The 15254-nt window shown below is 44.4% G+C and overlaps 1 protein-coding gene and 1 pseudogene across 1 annotated transcript in view; both read left to right on the top strand.

The window, feature by feature from the left end:
• The window catches only part of Ssu72 (SSU72 homolog, RNA polymerase II CTD phosphatase), a 32170-nt gene that overhangs the window by 11339 nt on the left and 5577 nt on the right, over positions 1-15254 (top strand). The window contains exon 2 of the mRNA XM_005368681.3: positions 2575-2718. Coding sequence (XP_005368738.1) covers positions 2575-2718 — 144 coding nt within the window. The remainder of the gene's footprint in view (positions 1-2574; positions 2719-15254) is intronic.
• Positions 2376-2472, top strand: LOC113458514 (annotated as a pseudogene).

Genomic DNA, 15254 nt, shown 5'->3' on the forward strand with positions numbered 1-15254 from the left:
AAAAAAAAAAAAAAACATGTATTATAGTTAGGTACAACCTCAAATTTATGATCCTCCTGCCTTAACTGGTGGTGTAATGGGTTCTCCTCACTGCCTCTGTCACCTTTCACTCCCTTAAATGGACTAAGTTGAAAAGTGGTACCTGTGTGCTGTTGTGGAAAATTGTTTGTTTATGCTGTGGAGCATTTGTTTAATGATGTTAACGTGTGTTTCTTTTGTTTATCCTGTATTTGCTTAACTCTGTGAAGCTGTGATTCTTTACCTGTCTAAAACACCTGATATTCTAATACACAGCTGAGCGACCAATAACAAGGCAGTAAAAAGAATAGGCAGGACCGGCAGGCAGAGGTATAAATGGGAGAAATCTGGAGAGGGAAGGAGCCAGGAGAGAACAAGGGGAGGAGGATTTTAAGGGCCTGCCGGCCACCCAGCCACCCGTGGAGTAAAAGCGAAAGTACAATGTACAGAAGAGAAGGAAAAAGGTAGTCGGGATAATTTAAGAAAAACTGGCAAGAAACAAGCCAAGCTAAGGCCTGGCATTTCTAACTAAGAATAAGCCTCCGTGTGTGATTTTACTTGGGAGCTAGGTGGTGCCCCCCTACCGAAGCCAAAAGAGTTAAAAAAAAAGTTTTGTTTTTCTCTTGTACATGAAATAGAATATTTGACGTGTAAGGGTCATTTCTTTCCCAGTGATGTTATGTCCAAGTTATTGTCCCTTCTGTGGAATTTTTAGTAACGTTACTTTGTGGTGGATGAATCTATAGTAAGCATGGTTCTCTGCACACCAGATGGCGAGCAGCGTTCTTACCCAGTTTGACAATGAGATGTTTAAAATAATTCCAAATGTCCAGAGTTACAGTTAAACAAATGAACAACAAGAAAAAACAAGAGAATTGTGTATGGTGGTGTAACTTCTAGACCAGCCAGATGTTCGTTCTGAATTACATGTTGGCTTGAGCTACACAGTGAGATCCTGGCTCAAAACAACAACAAAAATACAAAAAAGCTTTACATGGTGATGCTTGTTAAAAATCACAACTAGCTAGGCGTGGTGATACAAACCTATAATTTCAGCACTAGGGAGTTAGAGGCTGTTGGATTTCTGTGAGTTCAAGTTCATCCTGATCCACACAGTAGTTTTAAGGCTGCATAGTGGGATACGGTCCCAGCATTCGAATTGCATTTGGGGAATTGGAGAGATGGCTCAGTGGTTCGGAGCATTTATTGATTTTGCAGAGAACCTGAGGTCAGTTTCCAACATCCATATAGTGGTGTGCAACCATCTGCCACTCCAATTCTAGGGAATCCACCCCTTTAATTTTTTTTTTTTATTTTAAAGAATTACACTTTTGCTGCCAGCCTGATCTACAAGAGCTAGTTCCAGAACAACCTGGGCTACACAGAGAAACCTTGTCTCGTAAAAAAAAAAAAAAAATAAAATTACACCTTTGTTAAGTTTTAAAAGAAACCAGGTCAGCCAGGCTTTGTGGCACAAACCTTTAATCCCAACATTTGGAAGGCAGAAGCACGTCTTTAATCCCAGCACTCGAGAGGCAGAGGCAGGCTCTTCAGTTTAAGGGCAATCTGATCTACATGAAGAGACCCAAGTCTTAAATAATAAATAAATAAGAACAGGCTGGGGAGATGGCTTGTGCAATTCTGAGGGCCTGAGTTCAGATTTCCAGCACCCACATAGAAGTCAGATGTTTATATGCGAAACCCAGCACTAGGGGCTGAGTGTGCGGGAAGGAGAGAGGTGGATCCCTGCAGCTCTTTGGGCAGCCAGTCTAGAGGAGCTGAATTTCAGGTTCAGTGAGAGACAACCTCACACCCCTGCTCCCTCCACCCCCCAAAGGTGAAGGAAAACTAAGGAGCATAATGTTGTGGTTTTCACATGTGTAAGTGTGCACACCCATGAGAACCTAGGTACATGTGCACCAAGAAGCAAATATCTAAAATCATGTTCTTAAGTACTTTAAATTTTACTTTTTATTGTTTTGTGTTTTAATATCTTTGAATCTTATTTTCTGTGTATGGTAGCATGCGCAGTGTAGATGTGGAAGTCAAAGGACAATTTAGAAGAATTGATCTCTGCTTTCACCACGTTAATCCAGGCACTGAAGTTAGGTTCTCAAGTGTCTACAGCAAGTGACATTTCACCACCTACAACAGGGTTGATGGGAGGGTCAGCTGGTAAAGGCACTGGGTACCAAACCCCGATGACCTGAGTCAGTCTCCAGGGTCCACGTGGTGGGAGTAGAGAGCCAGCTCTAACAAGATTTTCTCTGACCTACACACGTATACCATGCCGTGTATGGGTGCATGCACACACACAAATAAGTAATGTAATAAATTTGTTAAAAGAAAAATAGATTGTGTAGCAGCACATACACTGAAATTGGAATGATACAGAGGTCAGCATGGCGCCCGCGAAAGGGGGACACGCATATTTGTAAAGCCTTCCTTATTTAAGAGAAAGAAATGGTTGTTCTTTTTTTCTGTTTTGTGTCCCTTGGTATGAGAACTTTATGTTTTAATCCAACTGTGATGTTTTTTCTTCTTTGTGTCTTCCAGCAAGCGGGGTTTCAGTGTCCGGTCCTTTGGAACAGGAACTCATGTGAAGCTCCCAGGACCAGCACCTGACAAGCCCAATGTTTATGACTTCAAAACCACATATGACCAGATGTACAATGATCTCCTCAGGAAAGACAAAGAACTGTATCCCGTGGCTGACCCTTAGCGAAGCAGGGTGGTCTTCTGGTGGGTGTGGTTTGTGACTGGAAGTCACTCTGACCCCCCACCCTGCAGGGTGTGTTGAGGTGAAGCAGGATCGGCAGATGTGTTCTGGCTTATGTGCCTATGGTGCCCACATCAATCCTTTCTTCTTTATGAGAAGTCAGCTTTGGTTTTGTTCTTTTCTTTTTTCTTTCTTTTTTTTTACTGTAAATTTGAGACAGGGTCTAACTATGTAACCCTGCCTACCTTGGAACTCACTCTGTAGACCAGGCTGACCTTGAACTCACAGAGCTACTCCTACCACTGCCTCCTGAGCCCTGGGATTAAAGACGTGCAGTGCCAGCCCAGTGAAGTACTCAGTTGCTTTCCTTTTGCCTACTGGAGAGTCAAGAATAGTGATTCTCAACCTTTGGGTCATGACCCTTTCACAGGGTCACCTAAGACCATCAGAAAACATATTATGATTCATAACAGTAGCAAAATTACAGTTAGGAAGTAGCAACAACAACAGTTGTGGTTGGTGTCAGCACAACATGAGGAACTATATTAAAGGGTCCCAGCATCAGGAAGGTGGAGAAGCACTGGCTGGAGGCACACCTTGATGTGGTCGACCAGAGGCAGTGGAGCAGAAACTTGAGAGTGCTAGTGCTTTCCTCACACTGCGGGCTGCCCAGCTGCGCTTCTGCAGAAGTGTCTGCTCTCCAACATGTCTGTGATCTCAACCTTTGGGAAGTTGAGGCAGGAAGATTGCTGCAAGTTTTTTTTTGTTTGTTTGTTTTGTTTTGTTTTGTTTTGTTTTGTTGGTTTTTTGAGACAGGGTTTCTCTGTGGTTTTGGAGCCTGTCCTGGAACTAGCTCTTGTAGACCAGGCTGGTCTCGAACTCACAGAGATCCGCCTGCCTCTGCCTCCCGAGTGCTGGGATTAAAGGCGTGCGCCACCACTGCCCAGCAAGTTTTGAGACCAGCCTGGGCTAGATAGTTTGAGGCTAGCTTGGGCTATAGCACAAGACCCTATCTCAAAATGAAAACAAAATATACTGTGTTTACCTAACAAAGCATGGAAAAATAAAGCCTTCTGGGAGAACTTTACTTCAGAAAGAGTCACAACAGTCCGAACCCTATACTGTAGACTCATGAGGAAAGAAAAAGTTACTTTAAAATAGCTTTTCCATACCGTGCTTTGCAATGGTTAAGTCCATCAGTGCTCCAGGTGTTTGAGTTTTACGATAACCCCCATAGTCTCTTGTACATTCCCACGTTCATATGTTTAGCATGTGTTAGGACCCTGAGGGTGACCCTAGTCACTTCTCAATAGGAATTCTAAGTGCCCAGAGTTGAACCCTGAGATTGACCCTAGTCAGTTCTCAGTAAGAATTCCAGGTGCTCGTAGTGGGGTCCACATAGTCTGAGCAGTGGGTGTGTGCACCAAACAACTTTTTTTCCCTTTTGGTTTTGGGGATCAGACTGACAGCCTTGTACACGCTAGCCTAGGCTAGTACTGCACCACTGAGCTATCCCTAGATCTAAAACTTTTTTTTTTAGATCTAAAACTTTTTATAAGACATGTTTTTGCTGTGTATTCCTGGCTGGTCTGTAATAATCTGTATAGACCAGGTTGGCCTCGAACCTAGAGATCTACCTGCCTTTGCCTCTGTCTTGCCTGTAAACTCCTGGGTGCTGGATTAAATGTGTGGGCCTCTGCATCCTGCCTTTTTTTATTTTTTTCCTCATCTATCTTTTCACTTGTGAAGTTTCAGTCAGGGTTTCCTGTGATTTCTAAGCTGGGTTTGAACAAACTCTAGCCAAGGTAGACCATAAATACATTGCTCCTCCTGCCTCACCTTCCCTCCTTGAGGCTGCAGACTATGTAACTCCAGACAGCACTTTGTCTCCATTTTCTTATATTCATACATAGTTGCAAATTTTAATATAAACTAAGATTTAAGCTAGTGAGGAGTCCTGGCTACTCTGGAAGCTGAAGCAAGAGGATTGCTTGACCCCAGAGTTCAAGGCCAACCTGGGTAACTGGGAGACAACCTCACAAGAAAGCATGGTCCGGGTATTAGGACACCGGTCTCAGGAGGCTGAGATGGGATGGTCTTAAAACTTTCTCAGAAGAATATAATAAACTAAAGATGTTTTTGTAGGTGCAGAGATGAATTGGGTAGCTTAAAGGGTCTCAGATGCCTTCTAGTGAAATATAAAGCCTTGTGATCCCTACATCTTTGCAGTCCCCGCCCTGCTTCCCAGTCCTTCCTCAGCTGCAGGCCGCAGTTGAAAGGTGGCCAGTGGTGACACAGGCATTTCCTGTTAGCCGCACTCAGTGCGGTTGGGAGTGTTTGGGACTGTGGATTGGGCCTTTACCAACGTGATCCTGGGATCTCACCCTGGGATCCCAGAGCACATCTGGTACTTTTCACCCTACTCAGAAACCCAGGAACTGAACTTGGAGGACTGAGAGCTGGTTAGAGCAGGCTGTGTTCTGCTCGTCCTTGTCCAAAGAGCTCATAAGTGGGGGGTGTCTGCACAGCTTCTTCCTGAAGCCTCTTGGGCGAGCTTGGTGTTCTTCTCCTTTCCGTTAGAGTCATGGTAAGTATTACCATAAAAATCCCAGAGGGTCTCATTTGGGGGCTGGGTATTTTCTTAGCCCTAGAGAAAAGTTGAGATTTTATTTTTTATGTTAAATGCCTGTGTACCATGAATCTTATTGTGAAGCCTTGGCTGCTTTGAGTTTGTTTTTTTTTTTGTTTTTTTGTTTTTTTTGGTTGTTTTAAAGTAGGGTCTGTATTATGTAGCTGTGCCTGTCCTGGAACTTACTGTGTAGAACAGGATGGCCTCTGGATTAAAGGCATGCATTTATCATGTCCAGCTCTTACCTACTTTTGAAATTTCTTCAGTTAGTACTATTTATTTTTGATGCTCTTATATTTATTTTGTGAGAGAAATAGACATACAGTAATGCACATATCCATACTCCTTTATTATAAATTAAATTTTAATATTGATGTCAGTTGACTTCCCTGTTCCTGGATAGGGTGGCTCTTAGTATGTTTTACAAGAATGAAGTTTAGCTGGGCGGTTATAGTTCACGCCTTTAGTCCTAGACTTGGGAGGCAGAGGCAGGCAGATCTCCGAGTTTGAGGCCAGTCTGGTCTACACAGCTAGTTCAAAAGCAACTGGGGCATTTACACAAACCCTGTCTCAAAAAACCAAGAGAAAACGATAATGCAGTTTAGGCTTCAACTATTTATGGAGTTCTAAAAGGAGTGAAGACCAGCATCAGGGAGCAGGATCTTTATACACAGGGCAGGTATAAGGGTCAGTGGCTGCCTCTTGAAATGTACAGACTATCCAGAGGGGAGAATGTGTTGGGGACAGGGTGGCAGGCAGAAGAGCTTGCGACTACTTTGGTAGTTTGGCGATGTCATCAGTATTTGCTTCTTGAGTACCTTCTAGGCAGGTTATTTACCCCTCGGTCAGTCCTCAGGAAGCTTGTTAGTTCATGTGGGTAGTATATTGGTCTAGGTGTGGCCAGAATGTACCCAGAGCTTTGCTGTGCTGTTCTCAGTACTATCCCTGGCCAAAAGAGATGTGTCCCAGGGAACTGTCTGTACGTTGGCATCAAGCCAGGTCGGATAAGGGCATAGTTGGGATTTGTGGAGGAGAGGGTAGAGGAAGGAAGGATCACTGTGTGGGGATTGGGGAAGGAGTGATACCCTTCTTTGAAAGGTAACCCGGATAGCATTCCTTAGTCAGTAGTAAGTGCCCCTTCCTGATCTTGCATAAAACCCATAGTTTCATAGTGCAAAGTTAGAAGAATATTTTATCATGTAACTCAGAAACACTCAGCTTATTTTCAGTTGGTAGAGGATTTTGTGAGTTGGCAGGGAAAAGATACTTGATTAGAACTTGGTGGCCTAGAGACCACGTCTGCCATATTTCTACTCTTTGTGGCCAGAACCTGTTTCTCCTCATGCAGTTGTGTGTTCTACCTCACACAATTCTAGTAAAACAAGCTGAGCACAACAGTGGCCATTTGAAAGTAGCCTGGCTCCTAGGTAATGGACATAGAGTTGAAGGTCACGCTCAGCCGCATCGTGAGTTTAAACCCTCGATCAATAGACAAATGAGGAGACACAAATGAGGAGACACGACGCGTAACAGACCTTGATTCTGTAGATCTGACAGATTGTAGGCAGTATGTGTGTGAGGAAGGGGTGGTCTCATTGCTCATGTAGCTTTGACTGGTTTGGAAGTCATTTTGTAGACCAGGCTGACCTTGAACTCACAGAATATACTTAGAATATACTTGCTTCTACCTCTGAAATGCTGGGGTTAAAGACTTGTGCCACCACACCTGGCCTTAGACATACTTCTTAGGGGCTGGAGAGATGGCTAAGCCCTTAAGAGCAGTGGCTCTTCTTCCAAAGGTCCTGAGTTTAGTTACCAGCAACCACATGGTGGCTCACAAACATCTGTTTTTTTGGGTTTGTTTGTTTGTTTGTTTTTTAGAGACAGGGTTTCTCTGTAGCTTTGGAGCCTGTCCTGGAACTAACTCTTGTAGACCAGGCTGGCCTCAAACTCACAGAGATCTGCCTGCCTCTGCCTCCCGAGTGCTGGGATTGAAACCATGTGCCACCACCGCCCAGCTCACAAACATCTGTTATGAGATCTGGTCAGTCGTCCTCATCAACTTAGACCATGAAACCCAGTATGAACAAATCCAGCAGAACCGTCACATGCGCTGCCCATGCCTGCTTCAGCACTGTCAGGGCAAACATTTCATTTTTTTCTTTTTTTATAGCTGATGAGACCATTGAAGGATAAAATGTGTTAAGTCACAAGTGCATTTACCAAATGGTGGTGATAGCTCACACCTTTAATCCCATAACTCCGAGGCAGAGGCACACAGATCTCTGAGTTCAAGGCTAGCTTGGTCTATAAAGCAAGTTCATCAGGGCAATCAGGGCTACACAGAGAAACCCTGTCTCCAAAAAACAACAATCCAAAAAAAAAAGTGCGCTTACCTAATCTACACTTGGTAACTTCAGCGGTGTGCGTTGTTTGCTGTTGTGAGTGGAAGTTGAGCTCAGCTGGTGTTGATCCTGGTGTTAGGAGTGTTACACTGTCTCACCTCACCAGCCCAGGAGTACAGTTTCTTCTGAACATTTACCATTCTCAAGCCATCGAAAAGCTGACTTGTCCTAAGTCAGGGATTGTGAACCTGAAGGGTTGAAACTTGCTTCACATTGTCTCCGTGGGCCACACCGAGGGTTATTATTGCTGAGGGAGTGGGGCGACCTGAGACTAAACCAACTGCTCCCCTCAGTTTGATAAAGTTGTGTAGGCTGCAACCTGGTTTTACGATTTGCCTTTTTGAGAATTCCCGACGGTTAGGAAACACATGCACATGCCTAGATGAGTGATAGGAATTCTTCTAAGTTCACCTGATCTCTAGAGACAAATGAAAAATATCTTTAAAACCAGATACGGTGGTTATTACTACTATCTAAGCTTCTCTGTAGACTGAGGCAGGAGGATCACTAGGAGGAGCCTACCAGTGCAGGATCTGCCCGAGTAACAGACCATTCCCCCTCCAAAAATGAGAGAAAAAGGTGGAATTGATATTGTACACCTGTTTCTCAGTACTTGGGAGGCTGAGCTTGAATTTAAGGCTAGCAAGACAAGACTGTCTGAAATCGTCATTTAGGAGTGAGTTTGTTTATGATGAGGAGTCCATTAGTTTTGGTTGTCAGTAGTAGGCAAACCTGTAACACCTTTGGTGGTGATGCAAATTGATTTTGTTAATGAGGAATTGTCAGCCTTACCAATGAATGACAAGGAGGTCTGTCAGAGCAAAAGATCAGTGGTTAACACTCCCTGCTCCTGTCACCCACTGCCTGATGGGCTGTTCATTACACTACACAAGGGTGGTTTTTAACTTTCCTGTTTTCCCCTCCATTTTATTTTATTTTATTTTATTTTTATTTTATCTTATTGATATGGGTTCTTTTTGTGGCCCTGGCTGTCTGTAGACCAGGCTGGCCTCAAACTCACAGAGATCCCCTGCCTCTGCCTCCCAGCACTGGGTTCCACCACTGCTCAGCTTTTAACTTTCCTGAGTCGTACGTGTGTGGAGCTATGACTCCGCTGCCTTGCTACTTGGGTTTATCTTTGGGATGTTGCGATACCTTCTGAGTTTAGATTATATTTATATATCCATTTATTGAATGTTCATCCTTAGTTTTGGTCTTGGGGTAGAAGAAAAAAAATGGTTTCTGAGATAGAAAATGATCAGACTTGGCTGTATGGTTAATCTCGTCAGATTGATTGGATGAGCCACATCTAGGAGATTAGTAAAAACAGCTCTGGGTATGTCTGAGAGTGTTTCTTTTTAATTTATAATTTTATTATTTTTGATGTATGAGCATGGTGCACGTATGCTACGACATGCATGTAGACGTTAGAGGACCACTATGGAAGCCATGTCTCTCCTCACGTCTCTGTGGGTTGTTGGGCTTGTATATGAAGTTCTTTACCCACTGAGCCATCTCAACAGCCAAGACTGTTCAGAGATTGTGAGGACTATGACCTAATTGATCCTTTGAGTTCATAATACTGGCAAAATTTGGAGGTGAAGGGGCTGTTAGAAGTAGGTTACAGGCAGCATGTCCTGGAATTATGTTTTTTTTTCCTTTGAAATTATTTATTAATTTTTTAATGTATGTGAGTGTTTTGGTGGATTGTTTGTCTGTGCACAACATGTATGCTTGGTGCCTGAGGAGGTTAGAAGGCGGCATCACATCTCCGGAACTGGTGTTAATAAACTGTTGTGAGCCACTGTGTGGGTGCCAAGAGTCAAGTTCAGGTCCTCTGAAAGGCAACAGTTCCCTTACCTGCCTGTTGGGATTATACCTTATACTCTCTACTGCATTCCCCTGCCCCCAGCATTGAGTGACATCTCTAACTCGGAGCCCTGTTTCTTTGCCAGGTTGCTCTTTCAGATATTTCCTCATGATATGAAAGTTGCTGTGACACAGTCCCGTCAATCCAGCCTGTGGGCGTGTCCTTCTTTCCTCTGTAGCCCTCCACACCATTGCCTTGTCAGCTTAAACCAGTGAGAGTTTGCTGGATATATGTATTTTGATGAGGTTTTACTAATCTCTAGTTGCAGGTGAAGCGAATGTTTCTTTTGTTTAGGATGGGAACTTCTGCCTCCTCAGAGTGCACCCTGCTGTACAGACACAGCGGTTCTGGGTTCTGAGCAGTGCTTCCTCCTGTGGACTATGGTGCCGTCTCGCAGACGAAGCTTGGCAATGATTTTCACTTGTTTGCTCTTCATTTTCATGTGGTTGGTAGCTGTATTTTTTCCTTATCTAATATTTTAAATATTTAAATATTTATTTATTTATTTATTTATTTGGATGCTCTGACTCCATGTACACTTGAATGCCAGTGGAGTACATCAGATTCCATTAAATGTTGGGAGCCACCATGTCACTGCTGGGGATTAAGCTCAGGACTTCTGGAAGAGCAGCCAGTGCTCTTAACCTCTGACCCATCTCTCCAGATCCTGCTCACTGAACTTTTAAAAGAGTTTTTTGTTTTTGTTTTTTTTTTTATTATTATTATGTATACAATGTTCTGTCTGTGTGTATGCCTGCAGACCAGAAGAGGGCACCAGACCTCATTACAGATGGTTGTGAGCCACCATGTGGTTGCTGGGAATTGAACTCAGGACCTCTGGAAGAGCAGCCAATGCTCTTAACCGCTGAGCCATCTCTCCAGCCCCTGGTTTTTGGTTTTTGGAGACAGGGTTTCTCTGTAGCTTTGGAACCTGTCCTGGAATTTGATCTGTAGATCAGGATGGCCTCGAACTCAGAGAGATCCACCTGCCTCTGTCTCCCAAGACTTAGGACTAAAGGCATGCACCACCTCCACCACTTGGCTTTATCTTAATTAATTATTTTTTTTGGCGAAGAGTTTTTAAAAATGGTGTGTGTTGTCACAAGTATGTCCCAAGCCAGGTACCAGTTCCCAAAGAAATAACTCATCCAATTTTACTAAATTATTGATTGTATCTCATATGTTCTACAGCAGGTCTGACGTGGTGTTATGGCTGAAGGATATTTGCCTGCTTCTCAGTAATCAGAGGTTTATCAAAACTGATTGGCCAGGGTAGTTGCTGCGGCCATTCAAATATCTGGATGTAAAGTGCCTGGCCTTTCTCCTGTGGACACTCCCCTCACTGTACCAGCAGTGAGATGCTCCTGCTGGCCACTGAGTTCATCACCTTCTTGAGGTTGTCCCTTGAAATAAGACTTGTCTGGGTTCCTTAGGGCATATCCAGAGAGTCTAGAAGAGCACGCTTCTCAGTGCCTTCTTCAAGACGGGCACAGGTGTGGTTGAGCAGCCAGTATTCCACTCAGGAAATGCAAGATGGAGCTGAGCACTTGACCTCTTAAGAATGAACAGTTTCTCCTGGTGCAACACTGAGGAGTGGAGGTGTAACCGATTTGCAGAGATACTCAGTGTGTATGTGGTGGGGTGGGTGCGGGTAGCCGGACCCTGTCCTGACGTTTTGCTATTTATAGGCTTACCATTACCCTAAAGAAAGAAAAATATCATTAGCACACACACACACACACACACACACACACCAAAAGAAAAAAAGAAAGAAAAACTGTGTTTATAGTGGTGCTGTGGGTTCCAAGGGACCTCAGTAGGTTCTTTATGGGCAGCTATGCAATGCAGCCTTACTAGGGTATGGGTGCCCCCACAGTCTGTCCCTTTATGTGCCTATATTCCGCCTTGTCCCCTGAAAGAAATCTCAGTCCATCATTGCTTCTCTGTAATTGCATTTCTCTCTGCTCTTGTTCAAGGGTCATCAGTGCCCAGTTAGGCAGCACCCTGGCTACCTCAGGCCTCTAGACTCGGTGCCCCCTCTCCATTCGCTGTCCTGCGTCAGGTGTTAACTATCTTAGGGTTCATTCCAGGAGGTAGACTTTGATGCAGTAGCCTACAGAATGTATCCAAGCAACCCTGCTTTCCATTTGATCTACTGGTTTTGCCATCACTTGCAATTTTTTGAAAGCTGTTAATAGCGGCTCTGGTTTGGCCTTTGTTCTGCCATCTTTGCCTGTGGGACATTCAACTCCCAGACCATGACCTAGGATACCTGACATTTTCTTAGCCTGACTGCTTGGAATGAATATTTACTGAAGTTTTTTCCTTTTCTAACCAAGTAACCCCCTTTTGTTGCACAGTGGTACTGTTCGAATTTCCTCCAGCCATTAGTCCCTGAGCAGCATTCTTTACAGGATGCTGCGTGCGGGACATTGAACTTGCTATCAGACCTGCACTGAACACACGAACCTGGGGTCTAGAGAAAGCCGCTGTCATTGTCAGGGATCTGGGCATTCATTTAACAAGCCTGAAACCGTGCCAAAGTCTCCATTTCCCTTATGTCAGGACACAATAGTGAGCGCTGTCTCATGGCAGCAAGTTCCCAACCTTTTTCTGATGATTATTGTTCATGAGTTTTGAGTTTGATGAAGCCTAGTAAATTCGATGATGTAGACACTTAAGCCCTAGAACAGTGGTTCTCACCTGTGAGTCATCACCCCTTTGTGGGTTACGTATCAGATATCCTGCATATCAGTTATTTACATTACGATTCATAACAGTAATATAATTATAGTTAATTTATTTTAAAGATTTATTTATTATGTATACGGTGTTCTGCCTGCATGTATGCCTGTATACCAGAAAAGAGGACCGGATCTCATTACAGATGGTTGTAAGCTACCATGTGGGTGCTGGGGATTGAACTCAGGACCCCTGAAAGAGCAGCCAGTGCTCTTGACCTCTGAGTCATCTCTCCAGCAAAATTAGTTATGAAGAAGCATACCTAATGAAATAATCTCGTGATTGGGGTCACCACAACATGAGGAACCTGTATTAAAGAGTTGCAGCATTAAGATTGAGAACAAGTGGGCTAGAAGATTTATTAAAACTCAGTCATGGGGCCAGCCGATAGCTTAACAAGATAGTTGCTGCCACGCCCGACAACTGTGTCTATGCCCCAGATCCATCCCGGAAGGAAAGAACTGGCTCACACAAGTTGTCCTCTGATCTTTACATGTGCATGTATTCTGTGACCCATGCTCCAGTACGTGTAGGCAGGTACATACCATGTTAAGCAGGGTGGGTGGTGGTGTTAGCAGCACCTGCCTTTAATACTAGCACACAAAAGGCCAGAGGCCAGCCTGATCTACTGCACAGAGTGCCTGTCTCAGAAACAGAATGAAACAAAACAAAAATTGTGCTTTGTACCTTATTTTAAACCAAATTTAACTGGAGGTTACAAGTAAAGTAATTTCAGGTTGTGGTGGTGGCACAAGCCTTTAATCCCAGCACTTGGGAAACATTGGCGGGAGGTTCTCTGAGCTCAAGGCCAGCCTGTTACACAGAGCGAGTTCCAAGACACCTGGGGCTACTCAGAGAGAACCTGTCTTAAAAAACAGCAAAAAGGAAGTAAAATAATTTTGAGATGAACAAGTAGTCACAGAGTCTCTGGCCCAGCCTGGGAAGGCAGGTACATGAAGGAGGTCACTTGGCACAGACCTGCAGCCACAGACTTTACATTTGTGTTTGTGGTTGAGTATGATGGTGCATTTGGGAGGTTGAGGCAAGATGTGACATTGGAGGTCATGTGGGCTACACAGTAAGATGCTGTCTCAGAACTTGGGGAGCTGCAGTGATAGCCACCAGTACAATGTTTGAGGACTTGAGTTCAAGCCCTGGGATCCACATAATAAAAGCGGACTGAGGTATGCTTGTAATACTTAGGCTGGTGGATCCTTAGGACTTACTGTCTAGCCAGCCTAGCCTGGTTTCTGGCTGGTGGTAGCCAAGATCCTGTAAAGAAGCAAACAGGCAACAGCAGCCGAGGTGGTGTTCCAGCCTGCATGCACATATGCACACATAGATATGCAGAAAAGTTGTAATTTTAAAGGATGGTGGTAGATAAATGGTATACACTTAAAGTCATGGGCTCTTACATTGATACCAAACTTGTTTTTCTAGACAGGATTTCTCTGTAACAGCCCTGGCTGTCCTGGAATAGCTTTTGTAGACCAGGCTGACCTCGAACTCACAGAGATCTGCCTGTCTCTGCCTCCCTAGTGCTGGGATTAAGGGTGGGCGCCACCACTGTCCGGCTTGATATTAAACTCTTAAAAGATTTGTTAGTGTTCAGTAAGCACTCTTGAGAGGAGGGTGATCTGTTCAAGCTGTGTAGCTGTTGGTCAAACTGATTTCATTAATTCACCTGAAGTACGTTAGCCTTGATGGCGGCTGTTTGGTTTTAGGATAGGAACTCAGTATACAGCCTCAGCATTTCCAATACCTGTTTTCTGCGGCTTCTCTCGGGCTGGGAGTCCTGCAGCTGCCCTTCTGCCTGAGTGGAGGCTGTGTCTGACCTGTGGGTGTTAGGTTAGGACAGTGGTGAAGGCAGCAAGGTTGAGAGCCCCTCAGAGTTCTTTGTTTCCACCCAATCCCTGTCTTAGGGAACATTGCCGTAAGTTCTGAGTCAGGCTTGTCTTGAATGTGGTTGGTTATGTTTCTGGAGACAGGAGGACTGATTGTGCTGGCTCTTTAGTTAGCTTCTGAGCAGCGGGATGGGTGAAACCTGTGTTTGAGGGGTCTGTTAAAGATTTATCCATGGTAGTAGTAGCATGGGCCCGACTCAGCCCAGGAAGTTCAGCCTGAAGGTAGGTTTTTTTTTTGTTGTTTTTTTTGTTGTTTTTGTTTTTTGAGACAGGGTTTCTCTGTGGCTTTGGAGCCTGTCCTAGAACTAGCTTTGTAGACCAGGCAGGTCTCGAACTCACAGAGATCCGCCTGCCTCTTTGAAGGTAGGTTCTTGAGAGGTAGTGAGAGGTCCTGAGGGTCTGTGTACCTCTTAGCCACAGATGCAGGCATTTCATAGAATTAGTGAAGCAGGGTGGCAGAGCTGTGTGCCCTGGACTGGCTGTTGTGCAGTTCCTGCACACTTTCCCTTTCTCCAGGGTGGCTGGGCACAGAAAAGAGCACAAATCTTGTCCTGTGTTGAACTTGACCTGCCTGTGGGTCTGGCCTTTCTTCATAGGATGTTCTGTCAAAAGCTCTGCTCTGGGGAGGCCAAAAGCATCCCTTTGGGAGTAGCTAAAGATGTCTGGTTCTGCTCCCACTTGATAGGAAAGGTAAGAGTCCATACTCGGTGTCCTCCATGAAGTTGGTTGTGGAAATAGCCTCTCTTTGGATGATTGCTTAACTAGTGAAGACATGACTAGTACTATACCTGTGTAATCTTAATTTACAAGTGATGACTGTATCCATTCCCAGGAGCAACTACTCAGGAATATGTTGCAGGATCCTGGAAGCAGGTCCCCAAGTGGCCCGCCCTCCTCAGGCAGCAGGTTTGAACTAAACGGCAGTTCATAATCCACCATTTTAAATTGTAGTCAAGATTCTTTCTTT

The sequence above is a fragment of the Microtus ochrogaster genome, unplaced genomic scaffold (assembly GCF_000317375.1).
Source record: "Microtus ochrogaster isolate Prairie Vole_2 unplaced genomic scaffold, MicOch1.0 UNK38, whole genome shotgun sequence".
Taxonomy (NCBI): Eukaryota; Metazoa; Chordata; class Mammalia; order Rodentia; family Cricetidae; genus Microtus; species Microtus ochrogaster.